General features: G+C 40.1%; 2 protein-coding genes across 3 annotated transcripts; one reads left to right on the top strand and one right to left on the bottom strand.

The window, feature by feature from the left end:
• Positions 1-4,277: 4,277 nt before the first annotated feature.
• LOC104448886 (remorin) lies at positions 4,278-6,017 on the top strand. 2 transcript variants are annotated; one of them, XM_010062819.3, is made up of 5 exons: positions 4,278-4,551; positions 4,875-4,907; positions 5,023-5,110; positions 5,248-5,329; positions 5,570-6,017. In XM_010062819.3, the coding sequence occupies exons 1-5, from the start codon at positions 4,344-4,346 to the stop codon at positions 5,762-5,764; spliced, it is 606 nt and encodes a 201-aa protein (XP_010061121.2). In that variant the 5' UTR covers positions 4,278-4,343; the 3' UTR covers positions 5,765-6,017. The 2 variants fall into 2 exon arrangements, with proteins under 2 accessions (XP_010061121.2, XP_018715983.2); XM_018860438.2 differs by having other exon boundaries at positions 4,278-4,488.
• Positions 6,018-10,299: 4,282 nt separating this feature from the next.
• On the bottom strand, positions 10,300-12,366 carry LOC104448890 (transcription factor LAF1). Its single transcript, XM_010062832.2, has 3 exons — positions 12,112-12,366; positions 11,254-11,383; positions 10,300-11,142 (listed from the first exon to the last, which is right to left on the bottom strand). The coding sequence occupies exons 1-3, from the start codon at positions 12,245-12,247 to the stop codon at positions 10,509-10,511; spliced, it is 900 nt and encodes a 299-aa protein (XP_010061134.2). The 5' UTR covers positions 12,248-12,366; the 3' UTR covers positions 10,300-10,508.
• Between the last annotated feature and the right edge of the window lie 4,354 nt (positions 12,367-16,720).

The following is a 16,720-nucleotide window of genomic DNA, read 5'->3' on the forward strand; positions in this document are numbered from 1 at the left end:
CTAGCCACATGAGTCCAGTTAGGCCCTAGGAGCGACTGTCGATGGTTTGCCTCCATTTGAGCGATTATACTTGTGTCAATTCCCCCTACTAATGGCTTTTTCCTTTGGACGAGAGTCCAATTGTTGTGGAAAGCGACTTTTACTCCACAAGGAACTCGACCATGGACGTGGCTATCGTGAGATCTTTTGTGTTGCACCGTTTGAGTTCTTGCTTGACCGGTGGCTTGAGGCTACTCATGAATTGGTGATACGCTTGTGTATCACTCATCAAAGGAATTGGGAGTAGTAACTTCAAAAACCATTTCGCGTACTTGCGAACTCCACCCTTTTGCTCGAGGCGCTTGAGCTCATTGCGAGCATCCTCCTCTGCATAGGCGGTATAGTAATTCCATTGAAATTCCTCAATGAACCTAGCCCACATTGTGATAGGATCCCCAATCTTATCATCCGATCAACGATACCACCACAACAATACATTATCAACTAAGTATATCGCTACGATGTTTACCCGAGATACGTCGTTGATGATTGTTGTGGCTTGGAAGTACCACTCCATGTACCATAGGAAGTTATCCACATCTTTGGCCACCTGTGAGCCTTTGAACTCTCTTGACTTTAGTGTGTCCATTTATAGATTGGACCATCCTTCACGTGTGTCACTTCAACCTCCACTGGCTTGCCATTAAACTTGGCTATTTCCGTGTGCATGACCGCCATCATAGCCTCTCAGGTCTTGTCCTGTTGTTGGAGTTTTTGGGTCAAGGTGCCCAACACCTCGTGATGGAGTTACCCCATGCCCATTTTGAACTCTTGCACCTCAACCACGAGCTCCTTCCTTTCGACATCCACTCCTTCCACAATTTAGATCAAGTCCTAAACTAATCTTTAGACATCCGAGATAGTCTCTTCCATGTTCGTCATTCGGTGTTCCAAGTCTCTCATTGGATCCCTCGAACTCAAAACAACACGATTCTTCTTTGACCTAGTGTTAACCTTCTCGATAGCCCTTCCGACGATCCTCATGGATCCTCACCTTGAGCAATTGCAACATCGGAACTTGGATCGGCCATTGCGCCTTGGACAACTCACTCTGATACCACTTGTCACAAGTCGATTGATCTCACATTCCCTAAATCATGCGGCCTTAGGATTTCTCTTAAGTCAGCCTTACATACGTACTAGACTCACAATGATCATATAAAGAGTGAAGTTCGATGCCTTTATTTCCTTGTGAACGAGGTGATACGGTTAGGGAGAGGAGCTCCCTATATATACAAGTATGAGGCTAATCCCCTCTTTGATCTAACGATAGGGTTTAAATCTCCTTCAATCATTACATAGTTGTACAAAATGACTCAATAGGCCTTTCGGCCTTGGGAATCTTAAAGGTCATTTGCTTTAGGAAGCTAGAGGGTTACTTGCCCATGGATGGCCTCAAGCTTTGTCACGGATGGCCCCGGGGCTTGGGAAACTTTTGGAATGCATCCATTTGTCGAGCTGTGTCAACCGGCCATGTCATAATCATCCTCCTTTTTAAATTCTCAAACCCAATAATAAATTAAGCAAAGAATATAGGAAGTGACGAGAAGTCAAAAGAAAAAAAAATGAAAGAAGCAATCTCCCAATTTCCTAGATAAAAAAGTGTGGTTGACATTGTACCATGCATTTTGCAAAGTGATATCATTAGCTAATCATTTTCCTTGTGTCCAACTATCCCCATCAGACTCTTCACCATTACTTATCGTCTAGCTCTCTCTCTCTCTCTCTCTCTCTCTCTCTCTCTCCCCCCCCCCCCATCCCCCGTCTCTCTTTATCTCACCTATTATAATATCGCCGAGAGCATCTTACAATCACGACCTAACTCCCAATGGACTAGGATCACACATTGACAACACGCATGCAAGATGAATATGCAATCGATGAACAATATAATAGCGACATTAATCCTATCTAGGAATTTCATGCCAATGACGAAATCATAATCGTCAAAGGGAATTACCTCGAGGGCTTCTTTGCTCTTCTATGTCCGATGTGAAGCTCCACATCCCTGGCCGCATCATTAGCCTAGATCTCCTTTGAGTTCTTCTTTGCTCTTCTATGTCCGATGTGAAGCTCCACATCCCTGGCCGCATCACTAGCCTAGATCTCCTTGGAGTTCACAGTCTTGAGCCACTCAACTCATTTTTCAACCCAAAGGTTGAGTTTCTTTGCGGCTTCTTGCGATATGAAAAGATTAAATGTCACAGTGTCCATGAGTGCATTCATCGTGGTTTCTCCGCTCTTTAGGTCTAGGAACATAAGTCCCTTAGACTCCTTGCCTTCTTGGACTTGATCGAACTAAGGATTTGCAATGATCCCAGCCGCAATTCCTCTTGTGGCTCATCCTCCTTACATAGGGCCACCAACTTGCCCCTTTTCAAACAATCCCAAGCCATAAGTGGACCGTCACAAAAGAAGCATTTGTAGGTGCATACCTTCATTTGTCCCTAGCCACTTGACTTTGATTGGGCCTAGGAGCAACTGTTGGTGGTTTGCCTCTATTCAGGCGATTGTACTTGTTTCGATCTCCCCCACCATTGGTCTTTTTCCTTCAGACGAGAGTTCAACTTCGTCGTACAAGGCGAGTTGTACTCCACATGAAACTCAACCACGAATGTGACCATTGTGAAATCCCTTTCGTTGCACCATTCAAGCTCTTCTTTGACTTACGGCTTGAGGCCATGAATTGGTGATACACCTTCGTGTCACTCATTGAAGGAAATTAGAGTAGTAACCATAAAAATCCATTCACATATTCGTGAACTCCGCCATTTTGTTCAAGGTGCTTAAGCTCATTGCGAGCATCCTCCTCTGCATAGGCTGGATAATAATTCTGTTGGAATTCCTTGACGAACCTAGCCCACGTCATGAGAGGATCACCATTCTTATCATCCGACCAATGAGACCACCCCAATAATACATTATCAACTAAGTACATTGCTGTGGTATTTACCCAAGATACATTGTCAATGATTTACATGGTTTGGAAGTACTGCTCCATGTACCACAAGAAATTATTCACATCATTGGTCACCTGCAAGCCCTTGAACTCTCTTGGCTTCAGTGTGTCCAGTTGTAGATTGGCTTCCACTGTGACCACCCCCATTCACACATATTGTCGCATATTGTTTCAACCTTCGTGAGCTTGCCCTTAAGCTCGGCTATTTCTGCACGCATGACCACCATCATGACCTCCCAAGTTTTGTCCCATTGTTGGAGTTCTTGGGTCAAGGTCCCCAGCACTTGCCGTGGAGTTCCCTTAGGCCGATTTTGAACTCTTGCACCTCGGCCATGAGCTCTTCCCTTCCGACATCCACTCCTTCGACAGTTTGGGTCAAGTCCTCTACCAATCTTTGAACATTCGAGACGATCTCTTCCATGTTCGTCATTCCGTGTCCCGAGTCTCCCATCGGATCCCTTGAACTCGAAACAATACGATTTTTCTATGACCTGGTGTCAACCTTCTCAGCAGCCCTTTTACAACCCTCATAATCCTCACCTTGAGCAATCGCGACATCAGAATGTGGATCAACCATTGCACTTTGGAACAAGTCACTCTAATACCACTCATCATAGGTCAATCGATCTCGTGTTTCCAAACTCGTGTGGTCTTAGAATTTCTCCCAAATCAGCCTTAAGCACACACTTGACTCACAAGGATAGTGAAGCTCGGTAATATTTATTTTGCTTATGAACATGGTGATACAACTCAGGGGAGGGGACCCCTATTTTTTTATCTAATGATGGGATTTAAATCTTCCTCGATCACTACAAGAGGCCCTAGGGCTTTGGGAAGCTTAAAGGTATTTGTTTTGGGATGCTGGAGGGTCACCTGCCCATGAACAAGCTCGAGCTTGGTCACGAATGGATCACAATCCGACGCTTTGGGAAATTTTTGGAACGCGTCCATCTATTGGGCCATATCATAATCATCTTCCTTTTTAAATTCTCTAATCTAATGCTATATTAAGCCAAGAAAATAGGGAGTGATGGAAAGTGAAAAGAAAAAAAGAAAATGGAAGAACCAATCTCCCAATTTCCTAAATAAAAAAGTATAGTTGACATTGTACCGTGTATTTTGTAAAATGATGATACCGTCAGCTAATATTTTTCTTATGTCGAGCCATCCCCACGTGGACAACTCACCGTTATCTACGGTCTAGCTCAGCTCTCTCTTTCCCGCCCGTTATAATATCTCCGCCGGCGCTCTCACCTCTCCTTGTGCTTCGTTTCTCATGTCACCTTTGCTCCCGAGCTGTCACTGGTGATCACCCTCCTTGGCACCGCCCTTCGGTAATTCAGCCATGGCCGAAGAAGAACTCAAGATGGTGGAGCCCCAGGCCCCGTCAGAGCCTCCACCGGACATCGCAGAGGAGAAGCCCGTGATCTCTCCGCCTTCCGAGGAGGAAGAGAATTCCCGGGAACGCAAGGCCCTCGCCATCGTCGAAAGTAGTAACGGGGTTTTGAAGTTTTCTCCGTTTCCATCTTGCTTTTCACCCTTTGGCGTTAGAGGTTGGCGTCCGTTTTCTGTTGGTGATGGAAAGTTGATCGCTTTTCAATCTTTTGTGTGCCGTAGAATCTGAGAAAGAATAGAGAAAAAAAAATTGATTCTCGGGTTCAGGTGCTATCATCAGATACGATGTGATTATGCAAGTCGTCTGTTGTTCTAATTTCCATCTGGTTTGGTTTCAGATGATTGCTTCGTTTGAACTAGACTTTTGTCAAGCTTCCTTAATAGTTTCTATGTTTCGAACAGTTTGTGTCGGTACTATGGAATTTTAGGTGGGTTTGTAAATTTTTGTGTGATTTAACGTTTGTCATTGTGTTCATGGCAGAGGCTGTTGAGATCGAAGGTTCTTCTCACCGAGGTGAATTGAAGAAAATTTTTTTAAAGAAATTTCATGGTTTAATTTTATGTTTTTTCATCGCTTGAAGATCTTTAAAAGCGTTTGATATCACATCGGATCTTCATGAACTCTTCAGGCAGGGAGCTAGCGAGAGTCGAAACAGAGAAGACGAGGTCTCTCATCAGAGCATGGGAAGAAAGTGAAAAGTGCAGAGCAGAGAACAAGTAGGATCAAGTTACTCTGTCTGATGGGGGTTTAGAGAAATCCAGTCTATTTACTGATCTGAGCTTTGCCTGTTAATTTCCAAAATGAAGTTTTAGCATACACAACAAGTAGTTTAACAATAACACTTTTTGGGCAGGGCTTACAAGAAATTATCTGCAATTGAGGCATGGGAGAACAGGAAAATAGCATCTACAGAAGCTGAGATGAAGAAAATTGAGGTACCACACTAAGAATTTGGAAATGTTATAAGTTACTTATGAATCTGCTCATCCAGTTCAGTAGTCTTCATTGTGATTCACATGCACAATTATCTTTCCTTTGACGTCAGTCGTGAATTGAAGATGTGATGCATTGTCTCAGACACATATAAGTTCTCAGAATGTTTCCCTTGATTTGGCTCTGCAAGAATACGCCATATTCCACCTTGACTGACTTTGCTCTGATTCATTGCCAATTAGGAAATGCTGGAGATAGAGAAGGCAGAATATGTGGAGAAAATGAAGAACAAAATTGCTCTCTACCACAAGGCCGCAGAGGAAAAGAGGGCGCAAATAGAAGCCAAACGAGAGCAAGATATTCTCCAGACAGAGGAATTAGCCGCTAAGTACCGCGCCAAAGGGACCACTCCCAGGAAGCTCCTCAGTATTTTCTGAGGCTGAAGATTTTTTTGGACATGTTGTGTAACCATCAAATACATACGTAGATGTTATTATTTGGGCTCCATTCGTTAGGCTAATATATTATCCGAGTGCTTCATCGTTTTAACATTTGCTGCTAATTTGGCGTTAGTCGTCATTGTTGGTAGCTGACTCTTCTCTGGTGTACATGGCAGTTCTGTCGAACATGTAAGAAACGTGCATAAGTTCAGTTTATGAACTTCATGTGAACGAGGGTTTGCTTTAGACAGTTCGTACGCTATCCATGTTGCTTTTCTACTAATATTAGTAACTTTTCGGTGATGGTGAAAGGGAGGGAGACCGCAACCTAAATAAATCAGAAAAATCAGAATAAATGAATTACAAGTATAAGAATGACGAGCGAGCATTTAATATAGGCGGATGGGATAACGTCTCAATGCACGCCGGGGAAGAAGACACCAAAAGGTTAGGCGATTGATTATTCTGTGCATCCCCGAGTCACATGAAAAGGGCCGCGAGAGGGCAGTCACTTCTGCTGTTTCTGAGGCATGGAGAAATTCGTCTACCAGCGAGCATGAAGTTTCTTGTGTCCTTGCCACTGGTTGAGATGTCGACCAAAGGGGGTTTAATGGTGTCGCCTTTCTTCGGTTCAGAGTGTTTGTGAAGCCCTCAACCATCCCACATAGCTCACAATTGAAGTCCGGATGGATCTTACATTAATATAAGTTATCAATTTCTTTGCCCACCACTCTACCGGTTCAAACTCCCCGCTCGGGAAATGATATTCGAACCAAGACTTGGCACGCGGCGTGATGGGGATTGTAATTCTTTCTACTTCTCGAGGTATAATGACAGACAGAGAGGCTCGGCTAGAAGGAATCAGCGCTCAAGGTATAATGACAGACCAAGAGGCTCGGCTAGAAAAGAAAAAAAGGGTGGATTAGTTGATATCATTCCTACTACATTAGGTGATACTTCTAGGGCTTTTACCTAGAATGAAAGAACAAAAAAATGGATTCGAAAAGAAAAAATGGTGGATTAGTTGATATCATTCCTACTACATTAGGTGATACTTCTAGGGCTTTTACCTAGAATGAAAGAACAAAAAAATGGATTCGAGAAGGTTTAATTAATAAATCACTTCTCCTTCTCCTCTCAAAGGTAAGGTACATTTCATGTTCGAATTTTGAGAAAAATTCGAATAAGAGCTTAAACTACAAAATTGTTTAAAATTTCAAATAAGAGTTTAAAATGTAGTTGTTTAAAAAAAAAAAAAACTCCCCCTCTCAAAGGTAAGGTACTTTTCATGTTCGAATTTTGAGAAATTTTCAAATAAGCGCTTAAACTACAAAATTGTTTTAAATTTCAAATAAGAGCTTAAAATATAGTTGTTTCAAAAAAAAAACTCAAAATGAACATTATCTCAAAAAAATGGTGCGAAGTGAATGACACAATCTCAAATAAGGGCCAAATAGGAGCTTTAGCGAATATATGCATCTCACGTGAACTCTTCAACTTATGGTTAAGGGCATTTTTGTCCAAGGATGTTTTTTTTCTTTCTATCATTGCTTTTCCTATCTTCTTCGTTTTTTTCTACTTCTTTCTTCCTCCTTAAGCCGACGCTCCAGTTCATCTCCTTCCTTTTCTCTCCTTTTCTTCTTCCTTAGCATGTTGAACGCCTATCTTCTTCGTTTTTTTCTACTTCTTTCTTCCTCCTTAAGCCGACGCTCCAGTTCATCTCCTTCCTTTTCTCTCCTTTTCTTCTTCCTTAGCATGTTGAACGAAACCCCTTCACTTTGAACAAATGCACAAAGCAGAGGCAACATCTGGGCTGGTTCAGATCGACTAGTAAAAAGAATCTCGACTGAACAGTCGATCTGAACCAGCAAAAGCAAAAATTATTATAAAGTCAAAGATGATTATGGGCCCATTTAGTTTGGCTTCTAGGGAAGGCATTTGCAAAAATACAAATACCTTTAGTTGAATGGAGTTTTGCGAAATGCAAATATCGTTTGATAAAACTTGCATTTGTAAATGACTTTTATTAAATTAAAAAAACAAAAAAATATTTGTATTTTTTTTTTTGAAGTTCGGCCACCGGATCACCGGATCTGGTAGCCAAATGGCTAGATTTAGCCCTCATACGGTTGTCGGGGTCAGGCGACCCCAGGTGACGGCCGCCTGAGATTGAGCTACCCTAGGCGACGGCTGCCTAGGGTCGCTCGACCCCGGCGACCGTTGCCTAAAGTCGCCCAACCTCCGGCAGCCACCTGGGTCACGCGATTCAAGCCATCATTCGCCTGAGTTGCGCGACCCAGGCGTCGCCTGAGGTCCGGTGATAGTCGCCAGGGTTGGGCGACCCTCAGGCAGCGGTTGCTGGTGTGCGCAACCCCTTGGCCGGCGGTCGTCAACCTCCGTGTGGTGGTTTTCTTCACAGATGAATAGTAATCGGAACTTGCATTCCAAAAATGTAAGTTCTCAAAGGACCTCTAGACCTGCTTTGGACTAAGGGTCCTTAATGCAATTGCATCTTGCTAAATTGCCCAAAAAATCGAACCAAACACATTTGTATTTGGCCAAGAAATTTTAGAATCCCAAAGCCCATTCCCAAAACTGAACCAAATAAGGCCATGTCCCTTCGTGCTTACGACCAAAGATCAATCTGAAATAGCGGAAGCAAAAATCAAAATTCTCAACCATTTCAAGTGAATATGGGTCGGGCTGTAGACAAAGAATTACATCCCTCCGTGCTTTCAACAAAAAGAAATAAATAAATAAACGTATTGACCTGAAATTCGCTGAAAATTAAAGAGGCGAAGGAGAATTGTTTGTTTTTATAGAATGGGATGTTTGCGGGAAGTGGGAAAATTCTGTAGAAAAATGGCTATGGCATCCTCTCGACGGGGATCGCTCTTGGTCACGTGCACGCTCACAGATGATGAGTCCTTCTTGACGCCTTCCTGTGCTCTCACCGCCTAAAGCATCGACAACTTGCCGCCGCTCCGGTACATCCTCCGTGGAAACATGATTGAGCCGGAGGTGACGGCGACGATGCATGGGGTTTCGCCGGCAAATTGGGGCTTCCGGTTCCACTGGAGGATGGACTGAGGGAGGGTCTGTTCTTGACGGATTGGGGGGAGGATTTGTACGTGATTGCGTTCTCTTGCAAATATAGTCGGTGTGATTTTTCATTTTTCTTTATTTTTAGAAAAAAAAAAAATTGACACCAGGTTAAAGCAGGAAGAATATGAACTGAAGAGATGAAGAAGAAAGACGATGATTAGAGAAAAAAAAAAAAAAAAAAAGCACGTGGACGAAAATGCCCCCATCATGGTGGCATGTGAGATGCTAATATTTTTTTGCCAAACCCTTAATTGAGACTATATCATCACTCGAAACCTTTAATTGCGACTATGATAATTACTTCAAACCCTTAATGAAAATAATGTTCATTTTGAACCATTTTTAGAGAAAATGGCCATACTTCCTGTCCTTAATTAAAATTCTCCCTTGAATTTTCGATTTGGATAATAGAGCTGTTTCCCACGATTTTTCTGCGGGAGTAACTTGTGCGCTTTGCGTATTGATCATTTCCTCGGACTTATGCTAAGCCAATAAGAATTGTACAGCCTCACAATTCACAAGCAAATTGAGTTCAACAGATGAGAAGGACCCCTGAAATCCAATCTTATAGGGCTGTGTCAATCTTCAAGGATTGATTAGCTGCATACATAGAAATGCAAGAATAATGGCGTATGTTTTCCACAAAAGAAGATTATTGCCAATTGGCAAAAGGGCTTCATGTCGGTCTTCGGGATGGTGGAGATAATTCATTTCTTAAATATCATTTGATTAGCTTTGAGTGGTTGAATGCACGTTCATCTCATCAATAAGAAAATCTCGCTTACTTATCAAGAAAAGAGACGATTGATTAGCTTCATAGTCAGCTAAGTCGAAGCACGAAAATTAATTTACAAACTGTTATTCAATGAGCTTTGGATAAGGAGTTATGTCAGAGGTGAATGGATGTCTTTCCCATTTCTGAATACAGTTTGGGCCCTTGCCGAGATGTCTGGAGACTCGGAGACAGCTTCTAGTTCTGGCTTTTCGATCATATGCTCCATATGCCAATAGGCAATAAATGATGGGGTATGGCACAATCCTCCTTTTAGGCCCATTAGCGCAACGGGCTTCTTTAAGTGAAACTCTTACACGCCTGCAATTGATGTTATGTTCATCCTGCATTAGGGTAACTGATCAAACTGACCATGCGGTGTCCGCTTGACACCTCTGACACTTACTATTGAGAAGAAGATGAAACTGTACATTCTTTTACTCGAAATTTAAACGAGGTCTGGAGGCTACCATTTTCATTTTTCGTCCTGTTCATAGGATTTCTAAGACCACAACTAAACCATTCTTTGGCGTAAAGAAAGCTTATGTGCTAGAGCCCTTTGAAATCAGGCATAACAACTACAGAGGAGAGGAAGTATCAACAAGATTTTCTGGGACAACGATTTGCCCAGAAACTGCAGAAGTTAATCACTTGAAACTTGAAGACAATCAGTTGTTATGCTAAAGTGAATGTGACATAAGATACGGGATCTCTCTTGGAGCCAACATCATGGGGAAGAGTAACAACTAATTACACTACTTCAATATTTCTCGGCTAATCACTTCTTCAGGTGAACAGCCTGACTTGGAAAGGACTTGTGTGCTTCGCAAATCCCATGTTTTATTTAGGAAGTATAATTAGATGTTATTCTCCCTCGTAGTTGCGCCCCTGGTAAGTAAACAAATTCTCACTGTACAACATATTGTCAATGCTGAACGCACTACAAAGATCATCCCCAGAAAGACACTGCACAAGCCCGTTTCCCGAAATTTGATCCTCAAAATTGAACTGTGAGCTGTATATCTCACTGGTCGAAAATTCAATCTGATCATTCTGATATTGATGGCTGCCACCTAAAGTTCCCTCATTTAGCAGTGAAGAAACTAAAGAATTCTGAGAGCTTGAGTGGTAATGGTGATCATCTCCAGAAGCTTGTGATTCAGCATGGTTTGTGAAACTTCCTCCAGGAGAATTATCCAGAGAAAGCCACTCCTCAAAAAGAAGCGTCGGCAATGAGCTTTCACCCTCTTTTGTGGGGTTGAAAATTTTCGGAATTTGAGAAGCTGAGCTTTTTGTATATTCCGTTGTATCAGAACTTTGGGTGTGATCAGATGGAAAGTCCGTAGAGTTCGGAGATCCCACAGAGTCTGAATTGCTCGGCATCTGAAGGTGAGATTCGTCAGCTTTGATATTAATCTTCTTCTTAAGATAAGAATGCCAATGATTCTTTATTTCGTTATCGGTCCTTCCAGGGAGATGCTGTGCTATTTGAGACCACCTAATCACATGAGAAAATTAGACCACCTTATCCAGTGCCTTTGAAAACAAATAAGAAACTCTCTAGCACGATACAGTATGGCAAAAGAAACAGTTTTTAGCCCTCGCTTACTTGTTGCCTAACAAGTGGTGGAGGTTCAAAATTGTCTCTTCCTCCTGTACTGTGAACGCGCCTCTCTTTAATCCTGGCCTCAGGTAATTAATCCACCTTAATCTGCAGCTCTTACCATTCCTCTGCAAACCTGCACAGAAGTACCACCTGACTTATTATAATCATCAAAAGTCAACTTACGAAGTTTTCTCTTAGGACTATCCAGTCACCATCAATCTCTTTCACATGAATGGACGGGATCCGAATTCCAGACTCTATTGTAATGCATCAGTCTTAACTTCGATATTTGTTAATTTAAAGGCACAATTGTCTTCCTGCAGCTAACCTGCCATCCAAGTAAGCATTTTTCCGTCTTTCCTGGCAGTTTCTGACTATAGCATTTTCTTATTATTGCAAAGTGACTTCATCATTACCAAAAAGTCAGCGATCAGGAAATTTTATGTGGTGTAGGTGGAACTTATCAGTTCTTTGTCCCTATGTACTACCTAGAAAATACCAATTGCTCCTTGGGAACTCATGTTTGTCCGGGTCAATTAAAGAAAACAGAAATGTGAACAAAACGATGGCTAAATTCTGTCACCATTGGATCAATCTACTCCGATACAGAATAAATTAAGTCTTTGCTTTATCTGCAGGTTCGAAACCAGACTGCAGTTGTTTGTGCTGGATGTTGTCTGCCTGATTATTTTGTTTCCTTACTGTCGTATGCATGCATCCATCTCGAGCATTGCTATTGGAATGATCTAATGTTTAAGAACTGAGATCATGACATAACAACAACGGCACATTGAATGTACCAAGTAGATTTCTTATACTCTCATACTAAAGAAGATGCGAGCATATGGCTAAAGATCACACCTGCATTGATGGGAACTGAGCTCCAGCAACTGTAGCCGTGTTTATGGATGTAGTTTCTGAGCCTCTGGTCTTCATCTGGTGACCACAACCCCTTTCTGTGCCTTGCCTTTGGTTTTTCCACTGACTTGCATCCCATTATGCCAAATGTAACAGTATGCAGATGAGTGATGAGCTCAAAAATAGACCCTCAGTAATGTCAAAGAGCTAAGAGCAAAAAGAGGAGAGAAAAGAAGAGGTTGAGGACAGGAGGGCAGGGCAAAGGCTCTGGTATTTAAAAGCGATGGTTTTCCTCTCTCCTCCCCTTTGTTTAAAACAGAAAAAAGGTACAAGCTTGTCCTTTCTGGGGGAGATTAAAAAGTAGGTATAACTGAAACATTTTCAAGTTTCGACCCAAAAAAATGAAACATTTTCAAGTCAAAGAGCAAAAAGAAGAATGCACCAAAAAAAAAAAAAAAAATCCAAACTCTTTCTGAAAAGTTTTCTTCTCATATTTTGCATCAACCACTTACCACCAGTGATCAATTCCTATTTGATTTTTAACTGAAGCCAGCTACTTCTCTAACTCTACTTGGTGAAAATTCAAGTAAAAACCATGGCTTCTCTGAGGAAATTAGGAAACAGAGGATGAATGCATGGCATCATATCTGCACCGCAGCTCAGGCAATCTCAGCTAAAAAATCTGCAAGTCGGCATGTCCTCTTGACGGTACCATGATGAAACGTGTTCTTCTTTCATGTCAGTGTTGGTATTTTACACGACATAAACAAGGTGTCCATCAATGTCAGAGTCGAATTAAACTGCCTGCCCCCGAAAGTTACTGCCTTCAATTCTATTACAACCATGTCGTCCATCTCTGATCGCCACACCCAGCTATGGTACTGAAGAAGAAATGCTCCATAGGACAACCAAGGAACTCCTGAGAGTTTTAAAGTTCAACTGGCCTTAGCTTACTGTAAATAGTTTCAAGGGCATGGCACACCGTCCCTTAGAAAATGCAGATGAAGTTTCCGCTGACAAGAGAAGCTGAAACTGCAAAATGGTCCGAAACTCAATCTCAACTGCATCCCTTAGGTGTTACTGAATAATACCAATCAATAGCTCTTATTTGTCACGATCACATTTGCATATTTATATTCTGAAACTAGTTGGAATGATACAAATTAACAGAGGCTACACATAGAGATCTCATTTTTAAAGCGTGTCTACTGTAGTTTAACAGGTTGCCTAAGACCGTCTCCTTGCATTTATATGACAACTGGAGTGCTTTCCTCATGTACCATCAACACCGACTCACGAAAAATATGGAAGTAAACTGAAAGTTGTCAGGTGTTCATTGTCCATTGGCAATCCACTGATGTTGCAACAACCCTTGCCGACAAGCCAGTGTTTTGTTTTTTTTTTGGGTTTTTTGGCTGAGAAATATTCTTTTGCCTTTTCTTTTTCTTGGCCAGAAGGAGAATTTAGTTGTTGCATCGTCGGCTTTCAAGAAGGCCTGACTAAGAGCGAGTTCCTCCAATGATCAGAAACTGACTTTCGATCAGGATAAGCCTAACAAAGTCTGGTGGAATTCCCAAACTTTAAAGCAATAAGGGAATCAAACGTGTCCCATGAATTTACTTAAACAAATGCAGAAGATCTCCTTTATTCAGCGGGGTGCTGGAAATTCTGGCCTGAGGAACCAATGGCTAGGCAAGGTAGATCTCTTTCGGTCATTCATCAAAAGTACTAAAGTGCACGCAAAACTCGAGAAAGTACAGATAGAAATTGATTTGATGTTAAGGAGGTTGGGAGTTAGAATGGCATGTTATCAAGGTGGGGACTTCAATCCCATTTAAGAATATTATTCATAACTTACAAAACTGATGTGGTTGGATATCCGAAGAGCGATGGACAGGTGGAGTGTAGTATTAATGACAATATTCGAATATCCTTTTCACTATAATTATATTATATATTAATCAGGCAAGCTGGTAAAGGCATCCTAAGTCAACTATTGTACACTTGCCATTGCATCAAAGGCTTAAGGTGAATCACTGATGTGACTGCAGAATAATTAATATTAGACATCTCGTACTTTTTAATTACCTAATATATGCTCTTAAATCTAAACCCATATATATATATTGAATGCTTAATGTATAATTGCATTAAAAAGGGTTGAAGTCGTCATCAATGATGTTGACCATTTTCTTCTTCGACGTGCTCCTTATATCTCTTTTCCCTGAAAGAAATATGAATATTACCAAAACCTCATATCTAATTTTATCCTTGGTATGAAATCTTGAATCCCTTTATGATACATGGTTTAAAGACCTCTACTTAGGATGCTTAAACGTAAAATCATCGGCTTTTCATCTTGGCATTTTCTGGTGTACTTAAATTGATTATTAAAAAAAAAAAAAGTGTGCACATCAATCAATTATGTGACTTGATGAAAAAGGGAATTAGTTTTAGATATCGCATATTTTTAAATTAACTAATTTGTTAATGAATTTTCTAGGTTCTACATTTTTTCCATATTTATTAGAAATAGAAATTATCTTTTCATATCATAAATTCCCATCCTCGCAACTAGTTCCAGAAAGAACCTTTCGATCTAATACAAGAAAACAATGTGTGCATCATGAATACTAATTATTTCAATTCTTTTTTTTTTTTGTTCTCTCTTCTTCTTCTTTTTCAATACTATCTACCCCTTTTAGTTGTTACTCTACAAGGAAACAATTCCTCTTAAAATGTAAAATGGAAAAAAAAAAAGATTTCAACAAAAAAAAATTCTACAATTTAAGCTTATATCTTTGAAAAGGAGACTTTTCAATTTCGCATCAAATTGAATTGTGGAAAAAATAGAGAGAAAGAAACCTTATAGAAATTGGAGAAATTCGATATTGAATAATACATGCATGATTCTACATCGACAAGCAACAAGAAAAGAATAAAGAAATTATCGAGTACTTCATTTTCATACTGATTAAAATTGCGTTGCTGTGTCAAAATAAGGATAGCTATACTAATTGTAAGTTGACTCAACAACATGGGCAATTTTGAAACTAAGGATATCTTTTGTGTGCTTTTGGTAGGTCACAACATCAAACAATGATGAGCTAGTTTCGGACTAGGAATGTCCTTTTTGTGTTTTTGGTAGGTTACAATATCAAAAAATGACTTTGTCAAAATCTTGGTGGTAGGACATTCCTTTCAGGCTACATATATATTCTCAACTAGTGGAATCCAAATTACACTACATATGTTCCTTGCAAAAAAAAAAAAAAAAAAAAAAAAAAAAAAAAATCAAACTACCCTTTAAACAAATGAAGATATTGAAATAATGAACTCCTGTGTTGACTTTTAACTTTTGTTGGGAATGATTTTCTCTTTCTCTTGATCCATCACAGGATTGGAGAAAATCTAACAAAAAAACCCTGGTAAATGACGCATTTTTATCACGAAATATCGGTTCATAAAAATAAACAATTGCCTAAACTTACTTCATACGATAGAATTTGTGTATTGCACATAATGGTTTCTTCTTTTCAACATTTCCTTGTGCAAAATGGTGCAACAAGGCAGATTGTTATCTGTTGTTTATGCCACTTCCTTCACTTCCATATCATATCACATCAATACAAACACAAGAAAATATATATATATATGCAAGATGCAAGTGAGTAGGGTAATGTCGCAATAAAATTTGATCATGATCTCATGCCTTAGCAGATTTTTTACAAAGATTTATCCTCCATGAGTGGTGCTTCGTATACATACATTTACAATCTTAGTATAATTGTCACGCACCATATTAGTCTAACATGACGTTATTAATATCCTATTATAACTCATGGCATCATCCTTCGCGTGGATCTATAGAATCAACGACAACTTAACACAAGTACATATTTGATTAAGACACTAAGCCAAAAAGATTGAAACTGGGATCTTGGAAATAATGGAATATGAAACAGTGGCACAGAAAACAAAATGTCGGACCTTACATCCCATTCTTACACCAAAGTTTGAACGTGCAAATAAATATTATAATGTGGGAACTTATTTTTGCAACTTAAATAAACTTGTACTTGTATATTGGCCTTGATAAGGAAAAAAATCATCCCATGCCCCCACGCCTTTTACTCAGATACAATAGAATTTTGGAAGCTATGAGATCAAAATAGAAAGGGAAAAACCAAATTATATAACATAATAATCTCACAAGATTTGGTAGGTTGGCTGAAACCGATACTAAGGTTCCATTTGTTTAGCGCAAAATTGAATGATTTAAAAAATATATATATTCCAAAAGACGATTGCTTGTATCGCTTGAGATAATTAGCCAATAAATAATATTTTTATTATCGATAACAATTTATATCTAAACAATTTCATGAACAATAAAAATATTTCTCATTCATTAATTTTTGTAAGTGATTCAAACAACTGTTTTTTGGATAATGTTTTCTCAATGATCAATTTTCTGCAAAACAAATGCACCAAGTACCTCTCTTCTGACTTCACCCTTTCGCCAGTTGCCGGTCTTATTACTAAATCAATATTGCTTACCAATTACCATCCAAAGATTATTCACAGTCCTTAATTGAATAAAGATTGACAG

The sequence above is a fragment of the Eucalyptus grandis genome, chromosome 1, assembly GCF_016545825.1.
Source record: "Eucalyptus grandis isolate ANBG69807.140 chromosome 1, ASM1654582v1, whole genome shotgun sequence".
Lineage (NCBI taxonomy): Eukaryota > Viridiplantae > Streptophyta > Magnoliopsida > Myrtales > Myrtaceae > Eucalyptus > Eucalyptus grandis.